Source organism: Zonotrichia leucophrys, chromosome 10 (assembly GCF_028769735.1).
Source record: "Zonotrichia leucophrys gambelii isolate GWCS_2022_RI chromosome 10, RI_Zleu_2.0, whole genome shotgun sequence".
NCBI lineage: Eukaryota > Metazoa > Chordata > Aves > Passeriformes > Passerellidae > Zonotrichia > Zonotrichia leucophrys.
This window is the reverse complement of record NC_088180.1, coordinates 237,867-262,607: the sequence shown is the minus strand read 5'-3', so window position 1 is coordinate 262,607 and position 24,741 is coordinate 237,867. Positions and strand designations below refer to the sequence as shown.

Sequence of the window (24,741 nt, the reverse complement as noted above, 5' to 3'; positions counted from 1 at the left end):
GACTGAATAGAGGGGAAAAGATCACCTCCCCTGCTATCCTCATGTGGCCCAAACATAATGACGGACTTGTATAAATAGTATAAAAGATGTGAAACATGCGGTGGGACAGTGTAGAGGCCTAAAGAGTGTGAAGGGGGTAGAATTAGCAGCAGTGTAACCTACCTTTGTCCTGGAAAACATGGAATTGGTATCCAGCAGCACAGGTCTGGTGAGGAGCTGTGAGGGAGCTCGAGTTGTTTAGCCTGGAGAAAAAGGGGCTGAGGAGCACCTGATTGCTCTAGCCTGAAAGAAGGCTGTGGAGAGACAGGTGTTGCTCTCTTTTCCCAGGCAACAGTGACAGGATAAGAGCACATGGCTTTAAGGTGCTCCAGGGGGGGCTCTGGTTGGACATCAGGAGGAATTTCTTGATGAAAATTGGAATGGGCTGCTCAGGGAGGTGGTGGAGTCACAGTTCCTGGAGATGTTTAAGGAAAGACTGGACATGGTGCTTATTGCCGTGGTCTAGTTGATAAAGTGGTGTCAGGTCATGGGTTGGATTTGATCATCTCAGAAGTCTTTTCAAGCCTCATTGATTCTGTGATCTTAAATGTATCTTCCAACTGTAACAATTCTGTGATTCTGTGACTTTATATCCCACAAACTTTTAGTTTCTTGGACTAAGTTGGGTTTAGTGCCAGTCCCCATTGATGAGGCTGAGAAGGACCCCACCCTCCTGAGGCAGAAGGTAAATGGTGTTTGCATTGTAGCAGGGATATGTATTTGCAGAAAAAGGCAATGTCTGAGAGAGCAAAGGCATTCAATTTTTCAGGCTAAGTCTAACCAGGTAATTACACATGAAGAAGGAAAGGACTGTTTCATGTGGGGGACAGTGAAATTAATTGGATTCCAATTTCCTTCACAGTTTATTTCCCTGTAGCTGTGGTGCAAGCAGGAACCAACCAACATCATCTGCTGCCAGTAGAAAATCTCCATGCCAGACCTTACCCTTGGCACGAGGTAAAGTTGCAACTGAGGCTGTGAGGAGGAATCAATGGGAAAAATCCAATTCATGCTCAGAGGTAAACTTTGGCCAGTGAATAACAAGCATGAAAGTAAAACATATGCTTTTCCTTACCTTGTGTATTGTTTAATTTCCTCCTGTTTTCTTTGCTTTGCACTGTTTCAGCAGCAGGCAGGCAGGGTTGAAGTATGGAAGTATGCTTAGGATGACTGTGTTTTAAATTCCAGCTGTTTTAATAGCCTAGCATGAACTCCTTGCCTAGCATGAACTCCTCTTGTGGTGACTGCTTTAATTTCTATTTTATGTTTGTAAAGAGCATTGCCTAGAAGGAAAAGTTTCTGTTTTCAGAAATGAAAAGAAGATGCAAAATGCAGTAGAGCAGGCATATTTTTTTGTTGGCTATGGATTTGGCAGGAAGAATTCCCATGTGAGACATTGTCACATTTCACTTGGGGCAAAATATGATCTGCTTCCTAACAACTCCCTGGGTGATTGTGCCACCAGGAGAGCACCCTGGTAAGACTGTCCCCCACAGACTGCTCATAAACATCATAAAAATTGTTCAGCAGCCATGGTCACCAATAAAAGGAAATAAAACACAGAAAACTTATAAATTACTGTATTATTAGCTACTATGAACATTAGTTTAGCCACAGTTCTAGAAAATGAAAGAAGAAAATTAACTCCATCCTAGCCAGACTCAGCACAGCAGAGAATCTGTAAATTACAGAAGCTGTATTTGCAAGGCAAACAAAGGAACAAATGCTAAGCCCTGCTGTGTGTGTGTTAGTATTAGTGAGGCAGAAGAGCTCTAGACATTTAAATCCTTGCTAAACCTCAGTTTATGGGCAGTGACATTGATCTGGTGATTGTGCTTTTAATAAACCAATCTTACGTTTAGCTGAATTGGAGTCAAGTTGCAAAGCTATTTATGAGTGCACATAAGAAAAATCAGTAAAAATATGAAATATTAGGATAGAGAAAACCTTCCAGTGTGAGTGACCAGCAGCTCCAGGCTAAGGCAGAGATGGATGACAAATGCTGTATATTTTAATATGCTGCAAGCTTTTTTAATAGTCTTGTTTAGGGAATAGAGGAAAAATGTGGTTTATGTCACCTGGGAGTATATTCTAAACCCTGCTTCTTTTTCTCCTTGGCAGATGGAGACCTTTTAGCCAGCCAGTGAGTCCAACTTCTGCTGCATGTCTGGCAGCACCTCTGAATGATCACATGACTCTTGATATGGATGCAGTCCTGTCAGACTTTGTTCGGTCCACAGGGGCAGAACCAGGTCTGGCCAGAGACTTACTAGAAGGTAAACTTTTTGGACCCAACCATTTCCTGTGCTCACTGCTTGCTTAAACCAAGAACCAGTCATAACAAGAGAGCTGTGGTCCAAGGAAACAGATATTTCTTGGTAGTTTTACCAAGACAGCTCTTGTAATAAGCTGACCATAGATTATACTAAGGCAGGTGTTTTAACAAATTCTTAAAAACTTCTTAGTATTAGATTGCTGTGTTTTAAGTTACTAAGAGTCAAGCCCTATATGTTTATGTGCCAGTGAGAGAAGGGAGGAGACTTTAGCTGAATTTTCATATTCAGCTGCCTGAAAGTAATTGTAAAAGTTTCTCCGATCACTGTATTTAGTCTGAAATGGATTTACTGTGCAGTGATAGAGATACCAGAGGTATTTTTGGGTCCCAGTGGTTAATATGCATACCTGAACTTTACAGCATGGGAGCCAAGTGTATAGGTTGAAAAACAACTAAGAAGCTGTATCAGAAAAATAACTGTCTATTTATTAATCTTGTTTTAGTTGTTTTAGGTTTATAGGCTTAAAAGTGTAAAGACATCATTGATATTTGAGAGCATTTCATAATAGTTGGTTTGTTAATTTCTTCTCTTGTTGGGCTAATAATAATTGTGAAGATGGGAAAGTTGGAAAGGAGTAGATTATATCTGCAAATTGCAAGGTGGTTCTGTGGGCTTAAAACTTCCACACTGAACTTGCCCCTGAGAGATTTGGGGTTTACTTTATTTTTTTATTTTAATGTGCTCTAAGAAATTGTGTTAAATCAAAGTAACTGAACAGCTACAGCAGATGTGAAAGTATACCTTGTTTTATGTATCTCCTTTTTGCAAGAGCTCCTTCACTTTATGCTGAAAGTTTTTCATTTTGTGGTAAGTTCTTCCTTTACTCTGGGCTTTTTAGTAATAAGACATGATAGATTATTAACACAGAGATGCACACAATTCTGCAGCATTTCCCAAGTCATCTGGTACATGAAATAAGACCTTGGAATGCCTAGCAAGGAATATTAGCATAGGCTTGCTATATTTAAGAGCTCTCTGTTTTGTCTGACTGATTTGATCAACCTGTCATTCTCGCCTAGAGTCTGTCTTAGTCTGATGGTCTTTTAGAAAAAGAACATGAGAAGTTTTTTCTCAGCTATATCAGGACAGATTGTCAGATATTGTGCTGATAGAGCATTGCCAAAATTTCAAAGGGTTCCTACATATCAGAGGTCTTTCAGAAGAGTTACTTACCTTTTTTCCTTTCTATAAAGAGCAATGCTTTCAAATAAATATCAAATAGAGTTTCTCTGTGTTGTACTTCTCATTTCTGTAGATTAATAGATCCACATCGAGCATACTAACAAAGAAATAAGTCATAAACAATCTAATTATTCTGACAGGCTAATAGACATATGCATCTGCCCCAAGTAATTTCCTCCTACACAGGAATTTCTCAAAGTAAAAGGGATTGTTGCTAGTTCTGAACCACATGTGCTCAGACAACCATTTCAGCACATGTGGCTGCAGCTACATTTGGTGTAACAGCTTCTAACACTGGTCATATCTTGTGCTGGGAGGCAGTAATTGATGGAGTGGTTTCTCATTTGTTTAAAAAAAGCACAACAGGGACTGCTGCCCTGACAGCATTGAAACCCATGGAGTAGCTTCTTAACAATAATATAAACAATATTCAGAAGAGCAGCCCACCCCCCTGTGATGCCAATTCCTTGTACCTGGCCTTGGAATGATGTCCATATCATCAAACTTCAAAAACAGGCGTGCACAAATAGTTCCTAAAATTTTCAAGGTTTGGTTGTTGATAGCCTTAAAAAATATGGTCACAGTGAACTTGGAGCCAAAAAAAGGCTTGTGTAGAGCCTCATTTCCATGAAATTGCAAGTTTTGGTCAGATCCAGTATGACCCCATGGCCCTTTGCTCTTTATGACTTGTTCAGACTGAATTTTCATAGTGTGCTCCTATGGAGTAACACCTCCTTTTCAGAGCCAATGCTGTTTCTTTTGTTCATCCCTGGGGAAATTTCTTCAGTTTCACTATACTGTAGATAATCAAGGATACCAATTTCTGCTTCCTTATCCAATCATTTTAACATATTAATTGTTTTGCTTTGGTTATGTCCTGCTACATCCCCAGCACAGTTGTGCACAGTATGTGTTGTTCATCCCAGCAGCAACACATACTGACTGTTGTGAAAATAGCTAGAAAATCTATACATTGCATATAGATTTTCTACATTGCCAGAAGCTGTCCTAAATGTTGGCTCACTAGATGTTTCTATACTTTGCCTATCCTGCTGGTAAAATCCCTGCAGTTTTCTTCTGTGGGGCTTTATACTGAGTGCAGCTGCTTGTCCCTTTATCTCAGAAAACATTCTGCTGGTTGTACTTGACATGAATCTTTCAGAAAGTGACCATTCTACTTTTGAAATGAAGAGGCAGAGAGATTTAAAAAAATAATAGTTATATAACATTTTCATGGCTAGTATCTGGTATAAAAGTCTAATATTGGATTTCCATATTTATTAAGCTGCTTACAGCTATTTCAGATTAATTATAAGTTAATATTCCTAAATTTCAATTACGTATCATTAGCTGTACCAATTCTGTATTACTGGATTATACATACATGCTCTAAACCATTTGTTACTTAGAAATGTTATTTTCTAGCTTTGCTTTCATTTTTGGATGATTACTTACTGAGTCTTTCATGTTTCATTTCCTGTCTCTGAGATGTTGTTTGCCACTTCCAGAGGTTTTTACCTTGTTTATGTGCTCTCAAAAACTGAAAGCATTCTTGTGTATGTAAGGTGATGAAGAGTAGAAATTATGTCTTTTGAACCTTCACTGGGTCTGCCTTTTCAGCCTTTCATTCTCAGCCTTTGCTGATTTCTATTTAAAAAACAGCCTAAAAAAACCCTCAACTGAGTTATTAGTATTGACAGAGCAATTTGACAATAAATGTGACCCAAGTGACAGAAACAACAATCTCAGCAAAACAGTTTGAAAAAAGCCTGTGCTGGCAGCCATGTGTATCCCTGCTTTGGGCAGGAGTGAATTCAGAAGTGGATCAGCCTCATTTCACAGGGAAACAGGAAATCAGCTGCAGGACTCTCCAAATGTCACCTCTGTGTGTGCAAGGCACCTTCTAGTCACTGGGAAAACTCCTTTGGCTCACTCAGCTTTGGGAATGTTCTTAAGCATAAACTGAGAACTCTGCATGGTGCAGAATTGTTTTCTCTTCGGCTGTGCGAGCTCCAGCTTCCCCAATAATAAGGAAAAAGGAAGGTTCAGGAATAGGGAGGGCACATCCCTTTCCCTCCTGGATAGTCTGGGCTGGCACCTCGATTCTCACATACATAGAGTAACAGTAATGCTGGTGTGTTTATGTATAATCTACTTAAAATGTGGCCTAAGACAGAAAGAAAACCATTAAAGAAAATAGTTTAATCTTTGAAACAAGTTGTACTGTATGTGGCTCACAGTGGCAGGGCTGTAGGTGTGGATGAACGCAGAGATCACTGATCAATCAGGAGAAAGCAGCTCAGTTTTCAGGGAGCAGTAGATGTGCAGGCAGTGTCCCCTGGAACAGAGGCAGAAGGCATAGGATAAAATACTTTAAAATGCCAACAGTGTAGGGCAATCATCAGGGACTGGAGGATTTGTGAAATAATGTATTTAACTGAAAACTTGCCCTTTGACTTGTATAAATGGTTTCATTTATTTATATAAATGATGTGGCATTTCATCATTATATAAAAACAAATGCTATTTCCAGCTTCAAACAGCACTTAATTGAGGGATATATAGCTGAACATGAACTCAGGAACTGGGGCATTGGCTTTCCAGTCACGAAATGTGAGCAGCAAAGGTGACTGACCCCATGGAATATGACAGAGTTGCAGTACAGAGACATCTCCTCAAAGAACAATGTATACAAGCAGAATTCAAAGAAAAGCATGTAATTTATAGAGAGAGAGACATTTACAGTGCTGTCATGTGACTGAGTGTACAAAACTAACTCCCCAAAAATATTCTCCTCTCCCTCAGATGGTTCCTTTTTTAGTTCTCTTGTGGAAAGCTTGGCAATGGGAAGGGGAAGCTGAGCTGCTACCAATGTCTCATTAAACAGGGAGCAAAACTGTCATTTCCAGCTGCCTGTTCAGTTTGGACTGACTTTGCATTCTAGCAGAAAATGAGACATGTGTTAACAAAATGGCCTTGCTGTATTATTGTCCTTTGAGAACATGGACCAAAATAAAATCTTGTTTTAAAGCATATGGTCTAATTTTATCCTAATTTTGTGTATTAGTTTTTCAGAAGGAGAAACAGCTGATCTGAAGTTCTTCTTACCTTTTGCTTCTAAATATTTGTTAATCTACTTCATGCCAAACAGGAAGCAGTGTCTGCATTTAAATGGAACTTGAGTATTGCTTTGTTAACAGTTGGTTTGTAGGAACAGACTTCTTTGCATTAGCCTGGGGTGTTTCTGTGTTGCCTTCAAGTTGCACTTAGAGTGCATCTTATAGATACTTACTTGATGCTCAGTGCCTTCCTCAGATGATTCTTCTCTGACTGAAAGTTAATTTGTTGCCCTCTCAGTTTCATGTCCCTTTGAACGTTTCCTCTGCTGAAGTCCTGTCTATACATGTTGCTGCAAGTTGCCTTTCTTTGTGGTTCCCACTATTCGGATCTTTCCTAGTTCCACATCTCAAATTGCATCCTTTCCAGTATTTTATTTATCATTAAATCAGGAATTTCAGTGATCTTTCAAATATTCTTTTAACATATTGGAGTAGGTGGATTTTTGAAAGCTTAGAGGGGGGAGGGAACTATTTAATAGTTGCATGTTTGCTTTTCCTAATAATTAATGATAAAATCCTCTTGGTTTTCAATATACCTGATTTAAGAAGTGAAAGACAAGAGATTTATTAAGTATTATAACCCCACTAAGCTATAATGTTTTAGCCAAAGCAGTACAAAGCAAAAAACCCAAAAGACTAAATAATACCATGTTGCTCTGGAGTTACAGCCCAAGGAGAATGCCCTTGTGACACCCCGCTGGAGTGCTGCATCCAGCTGTGCTCCCCCAATGGACCTCTCAGGACATGTCCAGAGGAGACCATGAAGATGCTCAAAGGACTGGAGCACCTTTGCTATGACACCCTTGGGCTGTTGGGGATGAGAAGTTTCTGGGAAGACCTTGGAACACCTTCCAATACCTAAAAGGGCTCCAAGAGAGCTGGAGAGGAGCTTTTGACAGGAGCCTGAGTGATAACACAAGGGAATGGCTTCAAACTAAAGAGGACAGGGTTCAATTAGATATGGGGAAGAAACTCTTCCCTGTGAGGGTGGTGAGGCCCTGGCACAGGGTGCCCAGAGCAGCTGTGGCTGACCAAATCCCTGGAAGTGTCCAAGGCAAGGTTGGACAAGGCTTGGAGCACCCTGGGACAGTGGAAGGTGTCCCTGCCCATGGCAGGGGCTTGGAATGGAATGGTGTTTGGGATCCCTTCCAACCTAAACCATTCTTGGAGTCTATGTTTTTATCAATGCTTCTAAGGTGAATCCTAGTTGTGCTGTCCTTTAGTACCTTTTTATTAACCCTCTGCTAATCTAGTTTGAGGGGAAGTGGCTACTTAGACCATATATTGTTTTATCTAAATCTTTGTTTTTTTCTTCAGGCTTATAATAGCTCCTATTGTTATTCAAGGAACCATTATTTAGGGCAGAAACTTCACAGTGTAGCTGTGTTTATTCTTGAATTTCCCTTTTATGTAGGTGTCTGCTATTCTGCTATCTCTGACACTAACACATCAGTACCAGCCTTCAGCCACAGTGTATCTTCTATTCCCTACTCAGCAGCACTTTTTTGTTTGTTTTGGTTTTGTTTGGGCTTTTTTTGTTTTTGTGTTTTTTTTTTTTTTTTTTTTGTGTGTGTGTGTGTGCTGTGTTTTGTTGTTTTTCCTCCGAACAAGAAGGACTTTGTTTCAAAGCAGAGACCTTTGAGTGTTGTTAAATTGCACACCTCACATAGCACATATAGCTGTTCAGGAAGCAATTGCTCAGTAAGTGTGTTCTTTCTATTCAGTCAGTGAGTTGATTTGGTTCCAGCACCCTGATAATGATTTCACTACCTGTGTTTTCCAACCAACCTTGTGCTCCTCCAGCTTTTTTGCTGACTGATGTTCTCTGGCCATTTGAAACTGGAAGCCTTTCCTGCAAACCTACTGTGTTGGAGCTGGTTTGGAGCAATCAAATTGTTACTGATCCAGAGCTGCTAGTGGCTTGTCTGATATGATTGTGTGCACTGAAATAATGTTGTTATGCCTCTGAAATGCCTTTTAAAATACAATAATATGTCATATAAACAAAGAAGCAGTCAGTGAAGAGCATGCATCAGATAAGTAACAGTGAAACAAAAATTGCAGACAATCTAAAAAATAGACTTGCATTGGTTTTGTCTGTCAAATTGCAACAAAAGCTTTTACTTGACTTAAGTTAATTGATGAAATTATAAAAAATAAATTAATTGCCTGTTACTTGTCCTTCAGGCATAACCTCTGTGGGGGTAGGAAAGACTGGCCCTTTCTCTTGGGTGCCTGTGCAGGAGATGGCAAAGAAAATGAGAGATGTGACAGAGCAGGGGGGGTTGTGTGAGGAGCAGGGTCTGGAAGATGTCAGAGAAGAGCATGGGAGACACACACAAACAAACTTAGGAGAAGACTTCCTCTTTCCCTTCTCTAGGGGCCAGAGGGACTATGTACAGTCTGCCCCAAACCAGGGGGCCAATGCCACTTGTTGGACAAGGAGCAAGACTGGAAGGAGGGACCTGCCCTGTAGCCTTTGGGAGGGAGGATGTGTTTGTTTGCCATATTATATGAATTTATTTTTGTCATTTCCAACCTAGCATAACTCAGGCAGTTTTTGTCTCTCAAAACTTGTTTGTGATGTAATAAGATACAGTTTTAGAAATGCAAAAGCTTTTAGTATGCAATGTTTAAAGGAGGAAAGATAGGCTCCACAACCACAAGCCCCACTAATTTCCTCAGTACTTTGCAGCTGAAACTTTCTCACCTACTTGTCACACTGGTAGAAATCCTTGTTCAGATCATCTGCTCTGGACATTTCTGAATTTAATAATTTTCTTGATTGGTTCCCAGCTTGCCTCTTGTTTTTGCAATCTATTCCTGTGGTACAAATTACATCATATTTTTTATTAGATTTGTTAAATTTTCAAAATTTTTTTGCACTGGATTAATTTTTTGTACCTATTTGTATTTCTTCTCTCAGAGTCTTTCATAAACGCCTTACTTTTGTTCTCTCTTTCTTTTCTCTATTTGTCTTTGCTGCCTTCAGTTTTCTTTATTTTTGCTTAGAATTTTTCTTTGCTAATTCTCCCAAACTGATGAATTCTCATCTTTTTTTATGGGCAGTGGGAAAAACAAGAGATTTGTCCTTTGTATTTACTTGTGAAAGTGTAAACCAAATTGAGAGGGGCAAAGGGGGAAACCTTCCATCTTTCCAGTGGAGAGGGTAGCTGGGAACACTTATGCTGGTTAGTGAGGGTGGCTAATTTTCAAAAACACTATTTCATGGAGATGGAAAGGTGCTGAATGTTCTTTAATTTAGTTGAATGTTTTTCTTGCATTTCAATGCTTGGAGGCTCCAGCAAATTTAGGGAGAATGAGTCCAATAATAATTTCCTGTGTTGGTTTTCTGAAATTTAGGGCTTTGGTGCTGAATTGGTGCTTCTGTTCAGGACATGGGGAGAACTCCAGGGATATGAAGAGATTTGAAAATCAAATATTTCTGTGTTAGGTATAGACATTTTAATTTTTGTAAGGTTTCAAGTCTATATTAGAAGTTGAGTTGCTACAATTTACCATGGAACGTAACTCAAGAGCCACTGTGCAAATCCAGTTTTAAATGCAACACACTGTGAGCCTGCTTTCTGAAGGCTCAATTTAATTTTTATGACAGAGCTTTTATATAAGATGATTGCATTTGGTTTAAAACTGAGGCCAGTGGGATTTCTGTGAGTCTGCTGATTTTCTGCTTTCCTCTTACATACATCAAAGCCCTGACACACTGCAGCCACTTACAGCACATGCACTGGGATTTTTGTTAGCTTCAGAATTTAAACATGAAAAAATCTTGAGCAGGGGAACTGCAGGGAATGCCCTGAGAAATGCTGTTTGTGTTCCACTGCTACAGGTCTGGTGCTCAGGGATCTGTACTCAGTGAATCCAGGATGTTCCTGGGGGTCACATACAAGCCCTGGGTTTGTAGCATTGCCAATACTAGAGTAATAATGTTTTGTTTAAAGCTACATTTCCTAGAATTATACTTACTTTTTTATTTTAATTTACTTTATTGTTTTTGTGGTTGAGAAGAATAATTTAAAAATGTGTGTAAAGTGCCTCTTAAAACCAGAACCAAAGAAAAGCCGTTCTTACTCCAAACACTGATTGGTTTTGGGAATGCGCTCATAGCTCTTTTTGGGTTGTGTAACTTGGTTGGGATGTGTGTAAAGTTAGAGCAGAGCCCTGACTGGAAAACAGCCATTCACTCTACGTGGGCTTTTTAGGGAACAAATGCTGGCAACAGCTGAAGTTCTTGTTCCAGTATCGCTGACAATTTTCACTGAATTTACATTTTGTCCTACAGACTTTCTAATAGGCAATTACAGCATTGCAGAACAATTCTGTGTGGCTCATGTGGTGGTTTATATTATAGTCTGCTCAGGAGCTAGATAACATTCTTGCTCAGTGATACCAATTCTCCTTTCAGAGGTTTTTAAGTACTTCAAAACCTGAGGTAGTTTAGCCCAATCCTGTAGGTACCAGCTGTTTGTGCTGGTTTTTTTCCTTCTTTGGTTAAAATTTTGTTCTTCACAGATATCACTGTAACAGGAAAAGGCTTTCTTCTATCTGTTTAAAACTGCTTTGTACTATATTTAGCTTATCTCCTTGGTGTAAGCAAGTAAGTTATCTTTAACTGCTACTCAGGTAATGTAGCTTCCCAAAGTACATAAAATGACAACCTTCTATGGTGTAATAAATCATGTATTAGTCAGAATCAGGTTACTTTTGAATTGTCAGGAAAAGTGCTTGTGGAATGCTCTGAAAGTCTCATGTAGCTTGTAGGGTCTCTCTTTCTTGTTATTTAATATTTTTAATTTTCCAATTAGAAACACGTACTTGGAGAATGGTAGACATTCTCTGTATCTTAATTTAGCAGGATTATTTTGAAAATAGCAGGAAGATAGCTCAACGTGTTTTCGTGGTATTTTTTGAGAATGCCAAGTCCTCTTTCACCACCTGTACTAAACAGATTTGTGCATCTCAGGATGTTGGCTGCATTCTGTGGTTACTGGTCAGAGCACACTGAAGGGGAAGGTGGAAGCAAATCCTTTCTGGGACTCTGTGCTGACAGGTTCCACGGGCAGCTCCCACAGACATGGAGCCACACTGGCTGAGTCTCTCTCTGCAGGTTCTGTTACAGAACTCTGTCCTTTATTACCTGCTTTCTAAAAGGCTTTTAAAATCTCTAAGAGAGTGACTTCTCTCTCATGTATGAGATAAAGGGTTTGTGTTTGCATTTTAGCTGTTCTGCAAATGAAAGATAAGAAAGTTTCTCATTTTTTTGGGCTATGACACTATCACTATTGTCTTTCCATCACTGCTCCTAAGTATTATTTATTATTAATACGACCACACAATTACAAATTATTGCTCCCTCTCAGTGGGATTTAGAGTTCATCCTAAATTACTAATTTCTGGAGCCATTTGATTGAAATCTGAGCAAGGGAGGTCCTGGCCTTGATCACCTCCTGTGATAAATGTCACAGATTTTGGGTTTATGGATGAGAGGAGAGCAGTGGATGGTGCCTTTTAGTCAATGGTAGCTGGCTTTGACACTTCTTCCCACAGTGCTGCTGTGTTGGGATGCCACAGGCTGGGGGGGTCCCAGGAGGGTGGTGGGGGTAGCTGCTCCCCAGACAGAGCTGAGCTGAGGGTTCCTTTGCTGTTTTGCAGGCAAGAACTGGGACCTGACAGCAGCTTTGAACGACTATGAGCAGCTACGGCAGGTGCACACGGCCAACCTGCCCCAGGTGTTCAACGAGGGCAGGTTTTACAAGCAGCCGGAGCCAGAGCAGCCTCCCCAGGTGACCAAGGCTGAGAGGCCCTGCCTGCAAAGGCAGGATGACATTGCCCAAGGTAAGAGCTCCTCTGTGGGGTTTCAGGGGACTGGAGGGTCTCCAGTCTGTCTGCCTGGGAGCTGTGCTTGGCTGCAGAGAGTGGGAGGCCATGTGCCAGCAGCATGTGAGCTGTGTCACTGTCACGGGGCTCAGAGCTGCTGCTAGACCCTATTTTTCATGTTTTGGTGGTTGTGAGCTCTGCGTCAGTTCTGCAAGTTATTCTTTTAATGGGTGATTAAAGTAAAATATGTTGTCTCCAAGCAGTCCTGTGGTACTCATGAAAGGAGTTAATTAGAGGGTGTCACAGACCACTCTTGTATATAATTTTCTATGCTTATTGAAACAAACAAACCAAAAGGTTTAAAAATCCGTATTTCACTCTTTGCATTCTTACTCACAGTGTGTGAAAAGGGTGTATGCAGACTATGAATAACTTTCAGCTTTAAAATGTCATTCTTTTATGGTACCACAGAAACTGCCTCCTATCCCCTGCTGAATAGAAATTGAAACCTTAAGTAAAATTAATCAGCTATCTCTAACAGTTAATTTCCAGTACAAGATGATAAGCATTAGAATTTGCTTTTTTGTTTTCAGAGCTCTTAGGGGTTTTATTACAGATCTCTCCCTCTCTCTGACAGTTGAGTTGCAATTTTTTTCTATGAATTTCTCAAGAAGCTGTAGTTTGCACCAGAATAAATCTGCAGGTCTGGCAGCTTGTCATGTAGGCAGGTAATAGCAGTAGCCTGGTGATGGCATTCTGTGCAGCCATTAAAAGGAGCAGAAGGGCTTCCCTTCTCCTGCTGGCTCTTCTCTGCTATTAAACAGGAAATAGCATTAGTTCTTAGGAGTTTCAATAAAGCTTTTTAAAAATTGCTGACTTCCATCAGAAGAAAAGGAACTGTGGTGCTTCTTAAGTCTCCTTAAAGCACTGAATACAAATAAAGAGAGCAAGAGCAGCGCAGTTGATAAAACCATGTCCCTTCAGTCTCGTTGGGATACAGTTTGCACTGAAATGTCCATCTGATGTTGAGTGGGTGCAGTAGGTAGTGTGAGGTACATCTGGCTTTGACCGCTTGGACTGACAGGAATTTGGCTGCCAACTCAGTGTGTAGCTGAGGATCTCCTGACCAGAGAGCCACCTCTGACTGGCAGAGAACCCCTGGACCTAGGGGTGTTCAGGGAGGAGCAGAGAAGGGAAAGGAGCACCTTGGTTTGCAGCAAGGAGTGGAGAATGCAGCCAGCAGGGGAGGGCTGTGCTGTGCTGGGAGGGGTGATGGAGTGGCAGAGATGGGATGTCACATGGAGGTGCTGCCCTGCACTTCAGTGCCCCTTCTCAGGGGATTTAGCTGAGGTGTAGAGGGAGAAGAAACCAATGCAAAATCAAACCTTCTGCCCTCTCCCTCCATTTAGGACAATTTAGGGAGTGCAATTTAACTCTCCATTTGATCCACTGGAGAAATAAAAGTTCACAACCTGCAAGAAAGTTAATTTTAAATTACCATTAGTCAGTTTGTGATGTCTTAAAAACACTATTAGCGATAAGTTATGTTAAAGTGAGCTTTAATTAGGAGTTCAAAGCATTAACTGATTGTCATCTGTCTGTCAATAAATATTTCTTCCAATGAATCTTTGAAAACTTAAGATAGATCAAGGAAGAATTTTATAGGAATATTTATCTTTCATATTTTTTTACTTTTACTACTGGTCTTTTTTGCTAGAAGGAGAGTCAAGTTCCTCTGGCTTGCCAAAGGGACCTGTAATAGGATCAAGCAATCTTTTACAGTAGGAAAATAGCCTGAAAAAGGTAGCAAACAAGATATGGAATAAATTCCTAGTGAAATGAAAGTGCATTCACCAGCCTTGGCATTGCAGGCCTTTTAGGCAGTGGTACAGGCTGTAACTGCTCTTTGGTTTCTCCACAGAAAAGCGTCTCTCCAGAGGGATTTCCCATGCCAGCTCAGCCATAGTGTCCCTTGCTCGCTCCCATGTAGCCAATGACTGCAGCAATGAGCAGTTCCCTTTGGAGATGCCCATCTACACATTCCAGCTGCCCGACCTGAGCGTGTACAGCGAGGACTTCAGGAGCTTCATTGAGAGGGACCTAATTGAGCAGGCCACCATGGTGGCATTGGAGCAAGCAGGTGGGTGACCCCTCAGGTGTCTGTCAGCAGCTGGGTGACACCGTGGGTGTCAGTAGGTGGCCAATCCAGCATTTGGGTTGGCATTTCTAATCCTGCTTTGGGTCCGGAGCTTGCATGTCTTGCCTGGGAAATAAAAGCCAGAGAGTTACTGTGTTCTTTGCCAAATGACTCATATCCCAATCCTCTGTTTCTTTTAAAACATTATAGAAAAAATGGTCAAATTTCATTAATAAAACCAAGAAATTGAGAGAGGAAGGAAGGGACCAGTGGGGAAGTCATGCAACAGACAAGGACATGAGTCTGGATGGTCAGAGGGAGTTGGTACTTCCAGTTCTCGTGAGGAAATTACATTGCAGTGACTGTGAAAGGAAACATCTTCAAGTTGTGTTGTAGCTTGAGAAAATAGATATGTATTTTATGTGTTTATTATTTTTTATAATGAGAAACTACATAACTTGAAAGCAATACTTCAGTATTGCCATGCGGAAAAAAAGTTTAGATATTTAAAATTAATGTTAATTCACATCTATTAGTAGTTTTAAGTTTTAAGCCAATTTTGAAGGATATGGAGAAATCTATTTACTAAAATTAGTATTGGTGCTTTATGAAACAGCAGGAGTGCTAATGAACCATGAAATGAACACATCTGTATAGTGAAATGCCCAACCTTGGTGATATAAAAGAGTTGTAAAATCAGATTTCATGGTTGCTTGTGGGATATGGAACAGACAGTTACCTTTTTTGTGTGTGGATTGCTCTACTGACTTGTGTAACACTGAGTTGATCTGAGATTCATTCTCCAACCCTGTTGCCCTGTGTGAGCCCAAACTGATGAAGTGCAGCTCCTGTTTGAGGCAGGAGCTCTGCTAATCTGGTATTCCACTGAGTGCTTGGGAGATATTGTCATGTGCTCTTTTTTGGCTTTGGTAATTGAAAAGCCAGACATACTTAGATAATAGCCCCAAACAGTACATACTTAAGGAAATAGAAACAAAACCTGTGAACAGCTAAAAGAACCCCAAGCAGTGTTCAGAAGGCCTTTAGGCCTTCCTCTGGGAGAAATAGCAGTGTAAAATAAGGTAGGAATGCTACCAGGCAACTATGAAGCATGAAAACTGCAAGTGACCTACGAAGAAAATATATCCAGTTTCTTTCAGAACCAACTAACCCAAGGAGCACAGGGAAAAACGGAATGATTCTTCCTCTGGCAGTTCTGCCTAACCCTCCCAATTCCATAGGGATAACAGAAGATACCTTGGTACAGCACCATTGTTGACCTACCTGCTTCAGTGCAATTACAGCCTTTAGAGTCTAGTATGAATGACAGAGAGGCTTTCTGACCTTAAAATCAGAGAATATGTGAATTTAGAGCTGACATCCTCTAATCCATGCAATGCTGGCTGGCTTTGAACTGGAAATGGCTGCAGAAACTACCGAATTTGCTGCTAGCATTCCTCTCTCAAACCTCTCTGAAAATTAGAACAAATCATTTATTCTTTTCTTCACATTAATTAGGGCAGTAACTTGACACACACTGGAAAAGTGCCTTCATCCCCAGAGCCTCTTGCACCCTGGAAAGGAGAGGGTTTGACCATTTGAAGTCCTCAGGGTTTTGATCACTGGTGTCCTTGTAGCCTGCATAGACTTAGTTTACTTTGTGAGCATTTCATTCAGGTAACCTGGAACTTTCTGAGAAACACTTCTGTATTTCAAGTAAGTTAAACAGATCAAATAGTTTGCTTAAGAAAATCATGTAAGACTTCATAGAAATGAACCTTTGTCTTTGTTTTAGATGTAAAGATATACAGTTTCCTGCCTATTTTATTTGTTGTACAAAATGAAGATAATGAATTAATAGGAAAGCCACGTAGTATTAGACATTTTATTGTCTCCTACCAACAGTTTGACTATGGTTTGGTCAATGACATAAAAAAAACTCTAAAAGATGAGGTGTATTCCCTGCAAAGAGCCTAAAATATATTTCAAACCAACCTATGAAGGACAGTAGCTTTTGTAGGTGAGGTTGGGGATGTTGTTAAAGGAAGAGGGGTGTGTGCTTGGGTATAATACCATGAATTTACAGAGAAAAGAAATAAAAAAGAAGCTGATTAGGCAAAGGAAGAGGCCATTTGCTAGGAACTAACAGCTTACTACTCCCAAAACCTGGAGTGGGAGAGCAGAATTGCCACTGACAGTGTCACAGGTGGATTCTGAAATGGCCATATGAGCTGAGTGTCTGTAAAAGCCTCTAAGGTTTTTTTTTTATGCTTAAACTCTTGCTAGCTTGACATCTATATGTGACAGCATGTCCTGGTTACATCCTATCTGTATGGAAACTCAGAAGAAAATTCCCAATTTACTGCAAAGTGCTGTGTGAGATGATAAAGGAAAGGCCCAGACAAAGGCAGTGTGATTTACTTACTCCCCACTGTTGCAGTGTATTGTTTACTCCTTAATATGATTACTTTCCAAATATTCCTCTGAAAGGATAGAATGCATCACATTCATAAAAACATTTTGAGGTTTTGTCCATCTTGTAAATTCAGCTGCTGATTATTGCCAGAATTGGAATGAGGTCAGCTCCTGAGTAACAGGCTGATCTCTGTGAGCTCTGGCAAGAATTGCTGTGGTTCTTCAACAGAGGATGACTCGAGGTACTGATAATATTAAATGAAGTCTGGGTGGAAGCAATTTTATAATTTGTAATATTTTGCTTCAGCAAGTTGATTTTCATTATAGACACATGCTCCCCTGTGTGTTGTTAATGTGTGGGTTGACACAAAGAGATGTTATGAAAACTTCTGCTGTAGGGAAGTAGTGTGTTTTAAAAACCAGTACTGGCAGAGGAATGGCTGGACTTACACAGTGTTTTTAACTGAAAGAAAAACCAATTCTATTGCAGTGCTGAGGTATAATTCAATACAAATGGTACAAGTATACTATATGAAAGTCCAAGAGGCTGTTTCCCTGCACTTTTCTTTCTGTGTTCATGTTTGTGTTTTCTAGAAAGCTACAGCCAAAGTAAACAGTAATATGCTGTTAAGCCTGGGCTTTGTGTCCCCCAAACCAATCCACCAAAACTGTGGAAATGTTTGATCTCAGTTTTCATCTAAGCCTAATTTTCCTGGTTTTTCCCTAACGGGGCCCACTATAACCACTACATTTGAAAAATGAAAATGCACCACTTTTTTGTTATAATCCAATTCTAAACCCATACCTGCTATTTTTCCAGTCAGCCATAAGCTTTGTGGTGTTAACCAAGTCCCAAACGCTTTCTGCAGGATGCAGTTGACAGAAGATCACTTTTATAGAAACCTCCTGTTACTCAAAAGATTCACAAACACCAGACTTCGGCATTTCTTACCAATAGATGTTAGTTAATCTGCAAAGCAATGCCACTCATTATTTCCTTAAGTCCTACCTAAGGTCTGTCTGTTTTTACATATTCTAACTAGGCTTTACACAGCACCTTGCTATAGCTTATTGCTGAATATGATCCCACCAAAACATTCTGCTAAAACCAGGTGGCAAATTGTTATTTCACAGATGCAGGAGTTGCTATAAATGATCTTGTTCTTTCCAAAGGCTGTTTAATAATGCTTTAAATTAAGCTTCTTTATTGCATATTTAATTTAGAACTCAATAAGCCTGGTTTGAGGTGTAGTGCATTTACAAACCAGCTGCTAAGGTCATTTGAGGATTACCAGATGTGCTTATTGATCTGCTATGCATCTTTACAGTGTGGTACTCTTAACACATTTGGACTAATTGCATTTTGATTTCATTGTTCTTAGTACCCAGAACAAATAACTGGGATACATAATAAATGTTGCTACACTATTTTTCCCCCTAGAGTATATTACCTTAGGTTATAAATAAGCTTCACTAAAATTTTGTAATGAGAACTTATTAATGGAGAGGCATTTATTTGTTGTTTGGACTTCCTTCTGTTTTGGGGTTTAACCTTAAGTGCAAGACTGCCTGTACAAATATATAGATGCAATTTCTTCCCAGTCAAGAAACTGGGGGAGAAAAAGTCTGCTTATTGCATTATTCATTCAATTATTCACTTGTGCATTATCCACAGACCTGCCAAGTCTTGGGAAATGTACCAGCTCTACTCATCCTTGTTAATCATCTGCTCTTCCTCATCCCCAGAGATGCTACACAATTACCCCCATTTGCTTTCTCTCTATTTGGAGTGCTCCCATGATGTTTTAACCAAGACTTAACACTCCAGTTTGCCAGCACATGGCAGCCTGTGTGCCAGGAATTACCCACTTTTAGTGTGGACTTGGGCAGTGATAGTCTTCATGACTTATTTCTTCACTGAATAGGTGTCCTTTTGCCAGGCTTTTCCAGAGCCTGTCTCTGGTTTATAATCTGTAAAACATGCTCCGCATAGCAATGATGTATAAGTGGTACTGTAAGTATTCCCTAAAGAGAAAGGCCACATTCTATACTACACCTCGGTCTATGCTTTTGTGTCATTTTAATTCTCTGGTAGTGTAGCTGTTGGTTTTTTATGATTTACACTATGGGAAATGAGAGGAGAATCACCTGTTGAAACAATCCATCTGATTGAAATAATTTACCTAATAAACTTACCTTTATAGTAACCTATCTTGATTACCACATACATATTGCTTTTTCTGTAGACAAAAATTCCTTTAATACCCTAATGTAATCCGTCATGTGCGTGTGGGAGGCCAATGTCGATTATGTTTGGGAACTGACAGCAAGGCTCATAATGGTATTAAGGCAATAAACTCCTTGGAAATCCATTACTGGATGCAGCATATGAGACTGGAAGATGCAAATTAATTCAAGGTGCTCTTTTCTTTTCTAGATCCATGTAGAGAATAGTTTATCTGCCTCATTTTTAATCTTCGCAGTTTTGACTTCTAACATTATGTTTAAGGTTATTTGGCAAGGAGGGTGTTGATGGTTACCCCTCCTGCTCTGTGTTTACCTGCACAGAGCACTGCTCCTGTTGCAGGTTCCTCTCTCCTGTAACTGCTGTTTCCCTTCCAGGACGCCTCAATTGGTGGTCCACGGTGTGCACCAGCTGCAAGCGCCTGCTGCCCCTGGCCACCACAGGCGATGGAAACTGCCTCCTGCATGCTGCCTCTCTAGGTAAGGGGCAGGCTGGGCAGGAAACCTTCTGCCAGAAATATTCACTGCTCTCCTCTAGCCCCAGCCAAAGCTCAGAAACACATGAGATGCAAAGATTTGCATTAAAAGTCTGATTCTGGAGCAATATGTCCTTCACGTTTCACTGTAGTGTTGTTTACCTCAAGCATACCTAAAGCAGGAAAGGAAAAGGTTTCTCAGGATATAAAAGTATAACTGGAAGGGTATCCAAACCCATGTATCACAAACTCCAGTGATCTGTATATTCCTTGTACTTTTTGTGTTCTAACAGGTCAACAGGCAAATTCTGGGGGCTTCTGCAGGGTTGTCCACTTTATGTGCAAGGAAATTCATTCATTCTCTTGATTTTCTTCAAACAGTTCTTTGCTGTTTCAAGGATGCAGTGTCAATCTCTGTTAGTTCCTTGTAGTGTTTAAGCATATCTGAAACAGCATTTGGGGTGAATTAAAATAATCTCCAATTGATAAATTAATTATTTCCGCAAGATTTTTTAAGCCTTTCTGCAAATCAGTAGAAAGCTGTGAAGCTGAAGGTCTTTGATGGGCTTTCTACATCCTAACCTGCTAAAATCTTCCACCAAAAGTACTCCAAAGAGTGACTGTTTAAAAACACTGGAATTTTTAATATTTTGAAGAGACTCCTCTTGTTGAAAGATACAGTAAGAAAAGAGTTTTTGGTGTTTCCAAGTATCTCTTTATCTACTTAATTTTATATGCTAATTACTGTAAATGTTTGGAGTATTTTGGCCTGAACCCAGTAGCTGACAATGCAGTGACTGAAACATGGCTGTCTGTAGGCACAGGACTGGGGACAGCTCTGCTTTCTTTTGGTGTATGTTACTATTCCCAACCATATAAAGATGTTTCATTATCTTAGAATGAGCTTGAAAGCCTGTGGCTGGTGGTAGTTTTAAACTTTCTATCATCTTGAATGCTTTTCTCTTCATTTTGAAGCCAGAGGAAATTTCCTGCTGTGTAAGAGCCGGTCTGTGATTCCAAGGAGTGCCTGCAGTGCTCATTAACATCCTTGTGTCTGCTGGCACCTGCAGCTAAAACCAACCTGAGCACTGAATATTCCATGGCTTGCAGCAAAGCTGGAGTTGCCTGCAAGCAACTGAACCAGCTCATATCCTTGGTTGTTCCTAATCAAAGTTTAAAATGTGTCAGAACTCTTGTTGCTCATTAGCTTATTTGTGGTAACTCTTTCTTTTGGAAATCTTAAAAATAGTGAGTGAATTATTTGCTAGGGAGAATCTTCAATTATGTATTAGCTATTTCTATTTCACTGTAGCTTCTTTAAAACTGGATTTCATTTTGTGCTGCCTTAGGGATGTGGGGATTTCACGACCGGGACCTTGTGTTACGGAAAGCTCTCTATACTATGATGAGGAGTGGAGCTGAAAGGGAAGCACTGAAAAGAAGATGGAGATGGCAACAGACTCAGCAGAATAAGGAGGTCTGTATGGCCCAAAGACAGCCTTGTTAATATCTTTTAGGGTTACAAACATTATTCTTAAGTTTGCTATGAAAGTTTTAATTGCTATCAAATTCCTTGTGCTGCCATTTTGTTTGGGGAAAGAGATACTGTTATTTGAAATTTTCATACCAGAATGCAAATGTGTTTGTAGCTTTATGGGTATAAGTATGCAGAGTTTTGTGCCTAAAAGGTCTAAGTTGCATTTGGAATATGTAGAAAAATAAATGTGTAACTTAGCTATCAAAAGCATTTAAAAATGAGTGGATGAAATCCACAAAACAGAGAAAACCCATTTAGGAAAGATTTCCCAGAATCTTGAACTAGGATTTTTAGAGCTGTGGCCAAATACTGAGTGGAAGTGTTCTAACTAAAATAGTCTTTAAATCTGATTTTATTTTTGATTAAAAGCTGTACCTTCAGCATGTTACTATTTCCTGAAGATGTCTGTGCAGTGTTTAGATAAGCCAGTTTCAGGAGTAATCCTGACGGCAAACAAGTGAATGTGCTAACTCTACAGTTGGTATTTTAGATCTTTTTAATAAGTGAATGTACTTTCACTTGAGTAGAAATGTTGAACTATTAATGGCCCAAGATACTGAACTGAGTCATGTGTGAAACTCAGGTGAGTTGCAAACACTGGTACAGAGCTCAGCTTGCACTGTGTGTCAGCAGGGTGGTGACAGAGTTTCCTTGTGCCCCATAGTCAGGTTTGGTATACACGGAGGAGGAGTGGGAGCGCGAGTGGAACGAGCTGCTCAAGCTGGCGTCGAGCGAGCCGCGCACGCACTTCAGCAAGAACGGGGGCACTGGTGGCGGGTAAGTTCACACTGACACTGCCCCAGGCTGGCTCTCCGTAGGAAAACAGCACCGCACAACTGAGGGAAGGTGTTCATAGCACCACCAAACTGCCTTTGCAGCTCTTGTACTCTTTTGGCATGGCAGAATTATCGAAATATCTCATTATAATATTTAGCATTTTGGTCATGCTTTCTTGTACAGTTACCACGCTAACTTGAGGTTATGTTGTATCCAAAAGAGTCTGCATGTAATAAATTCTAATTGTTTTTCTCGTGGAACTGTTGTTTTGATTTTTTAAGATTTTTTTAAACCTTCAGATGTTTACATTCTTATAAAGAACTTTCTCACACACTTCCTGTAAATAACTTATTGTTTTGTATTCTTTTATAGAAGAAGAGAAATTTGATAGACTATTAGTTTGTCCAGTGTCATTGGAGAGGTGGCTCTTTCACCCTCCAATCCACTGTCACTTTTAAAAACCTATAAATGTTAAAGTCAGAAAATAAACTTCCCTTTTCTTCACCTTGAAAGCAGCGGTGTGTGCGCTCGTGTTGTTTCGTGTCCTGCAGTGGCATGGAACAAGCATGTTGGCAGTATCATTTAGCTTTTTTTCAGGAGTATATATGTGAAAAGATTTGGGATGAAACAGTATCTACAACATTTAAATACCCCTGACCCACATAGAGTATTTGCTTTAAATAGCCACTGTTATAAACCATCTCTTGCTTTCAGTGCAGTTATCCCCAAAGGACAGGATTATTTACCAGCCTTCAGAATGCAGAAGCTTTAGTTTTTGTGTCTAGTGTTTATCACTAAAAATATTTAGTGTTTGTTCAGTGCATAATTTACCTACTGTTTCCCCTGGAGAAAATAATGTGTGGTGATAAATAAATTGACAAAATAAGGGATACAGCACAATGAGAGTAACAAAGTTTGTAGAAAATATTCTTTGGACTCTGAAAGAATATTTTATTTTCCCTTTAACCTTGTGATATTAAGGATAGGTAATTCTAGGAATTCAGGAGGACTTTGCTAAGAAAATTGTCAGCCACAGTGTGTCTCCTTTTCTTCTATTCTGAAGTGAAAAAAAAAAAATTATTTTAATCTCTAGTTTGTTTCTTATGTCTGTAGATATTTTCCTGTTGATATGTTTCAGTTTTCTAAGGCAGTTCAGTTCATATTTCTATTAATCTGGTCATTCAGCCCCAGTTTTCTCTGACTCGTTCCATTTCATTCTTATGTTCCATGTACCACATATTTTCAGTAGCTTTTAGTCAGAGATGCTCTCAAATGTTATCTTTGCCAGGCAGTCAACCTTCAGTTCCCAGGTACCTACATGGGGAGTATAGGTAGTACATAAATAACCTTCTCATTATGGTTTGCACTTATCTTTTTTTTCAATCAAAATAAAGTAAATACAAATAGCCAACAGTTAATTTTTCCTTTGAAATAGTGAAAGATGGATCAGGCAAGAAATCCTTATCCTGTTAAAGATTTGAATGTATACTTCTCTTTGCATTCATTCCAAAGACAGAATGAATGTGGCAGAATGAATTATGTTTTCAGTTTAATGAGCCCATGTTCAAAGTAGGGCCCTTGACAAGGAAAAGGAATATGAAAATAGTATTTTTGAGATGGGGTATATTATGTCCTCTAGTTTGTTGCTATATTAAGCAAGTTTGTACATCAGTCTTTGAACTGTAGATGAGACGTTTTCCTTTGGTGTCAGAATTAGCTAAAGCATCAGAAGTTGTATTTGCTTCAAAAGAATTCAGTGACAAACCTAAGGCTGGAATTGTGCTGCCTCATTCACCTGCAAACTTCTTTTAGTTATTTTTCAGAGTGAGCTATGTGCAAAGGAGATCAGCAATTGTTGCTAAATTTCTAAAGATTTCTCCTTTGAGACACTCTCATTCTGAGGCTGGAAGTTGGAAAAAGAGAAAAAGGAAACAGAAAAACCCGGTTCTTAAGTTCTTGTTTCCAGCATGTAAAGCAAAGCAAACTTATGAAGCAGATTCTTGTTTTGAAACAGATTTGCACATTTTCCTGTAAATGTAAAAAATGAATTCTAGATTAACATAATTGCTTCATTTATCTCCATTTACAAGCAAAAGTAGGGGCACTGAATTGAAGGAACTGCAATGAAAAAAGGAAAATGTCTGGTACCCTTTTTTTTTTTTAAGAACCTAACTATTGCTATCCTGCTCAAAAGAAAATTCCAACCCCATCCTTCACTGTGCAACTGTCAGTCAGAGCCTGTTCTCATGTGAGAGTGAGTATCACTGTTGTTATTCACTATTGAAAACCCAGGTGCTGTTGTGCTTTGAGCTCATGCAGACCCTGGAAGTGGATGGTATTTTTACTTATTGTCACCTCCCAGCTGAACCTGTGCTGTTGGCATTATCTTATTAATAAGTTCAAGGGACTTACAATGGGGAAGCAGGGAGGGAATACTGCTGTAGTCTTCGTGTATGTCATTGGAATTGAGTTTGAGCTGGAAACCCAGAACATTTAAACAGGAAGTACCTCTCAAATGCAAGTGTCCTCTGAGGGTTTGGACTTGGCTTGGTATTCAGAGCACTTCAACAAACAGCTCTTCATACATAACTCCTGCAGCCATGCAAGACCCTCACCTTGTACAGAATGTAGTTTAGACCAT

General features: G+C 39.7%; 1 protein-coding gene across 7 annotated transcripts in view; it reads left to right on the top strand.

The window, feature by feature from the left end:
- OTUD7A (OTU deubiquitinase 7A) overlaps nucleotides 1-24,741 on the top strand; it is a 108,098-nt gene that overhangs the window by 60,834 nt on the left and 22,523 nt on the right. For 6 of the 7 annotated variants that reach the window (XM_064721731.1, XM_064721733.1, XM_064721734.1 and 3 more), the window contains 7 exons: nucleotides 902-996; nucleotides 2,161-2,315; nucleotides 12,350-12,532; nucleotides 14,436-14,654; nucleotides 19,689-19,790; nucleotides 21,136-21,263; nucleotides 21,988-22,100. In XM_064721731.1, the coding sequence (XP_064577801.1) occupies nucleotides 971-996; nucleotides 2,161-2,315; nucleotides 12,350-12,532; nucleotides 14,436-14,654; nucleotides 19,689-19,790; nucleotides 21,136-21,263; nucleotides 21,988-22,100 (926 nt within the window). In that variant the 5' untranslated portion in view covers nucleotides 902-970. Of the gene's footprint in view, nucleotides 1-901; nucleotides 1,059-2,160; nucleotides 2,316-12,349; nucleotides 12,533-14,435; nucleotides 14,655-19,688; nucleotides 19,791-21,135; nucleotides 21,264-21,987; nucleotides 22,101-24,741 lie in introns of all 7 variants that reach the window. The other variant, XM_064721735.1, reaches the window with a different exon arrangement.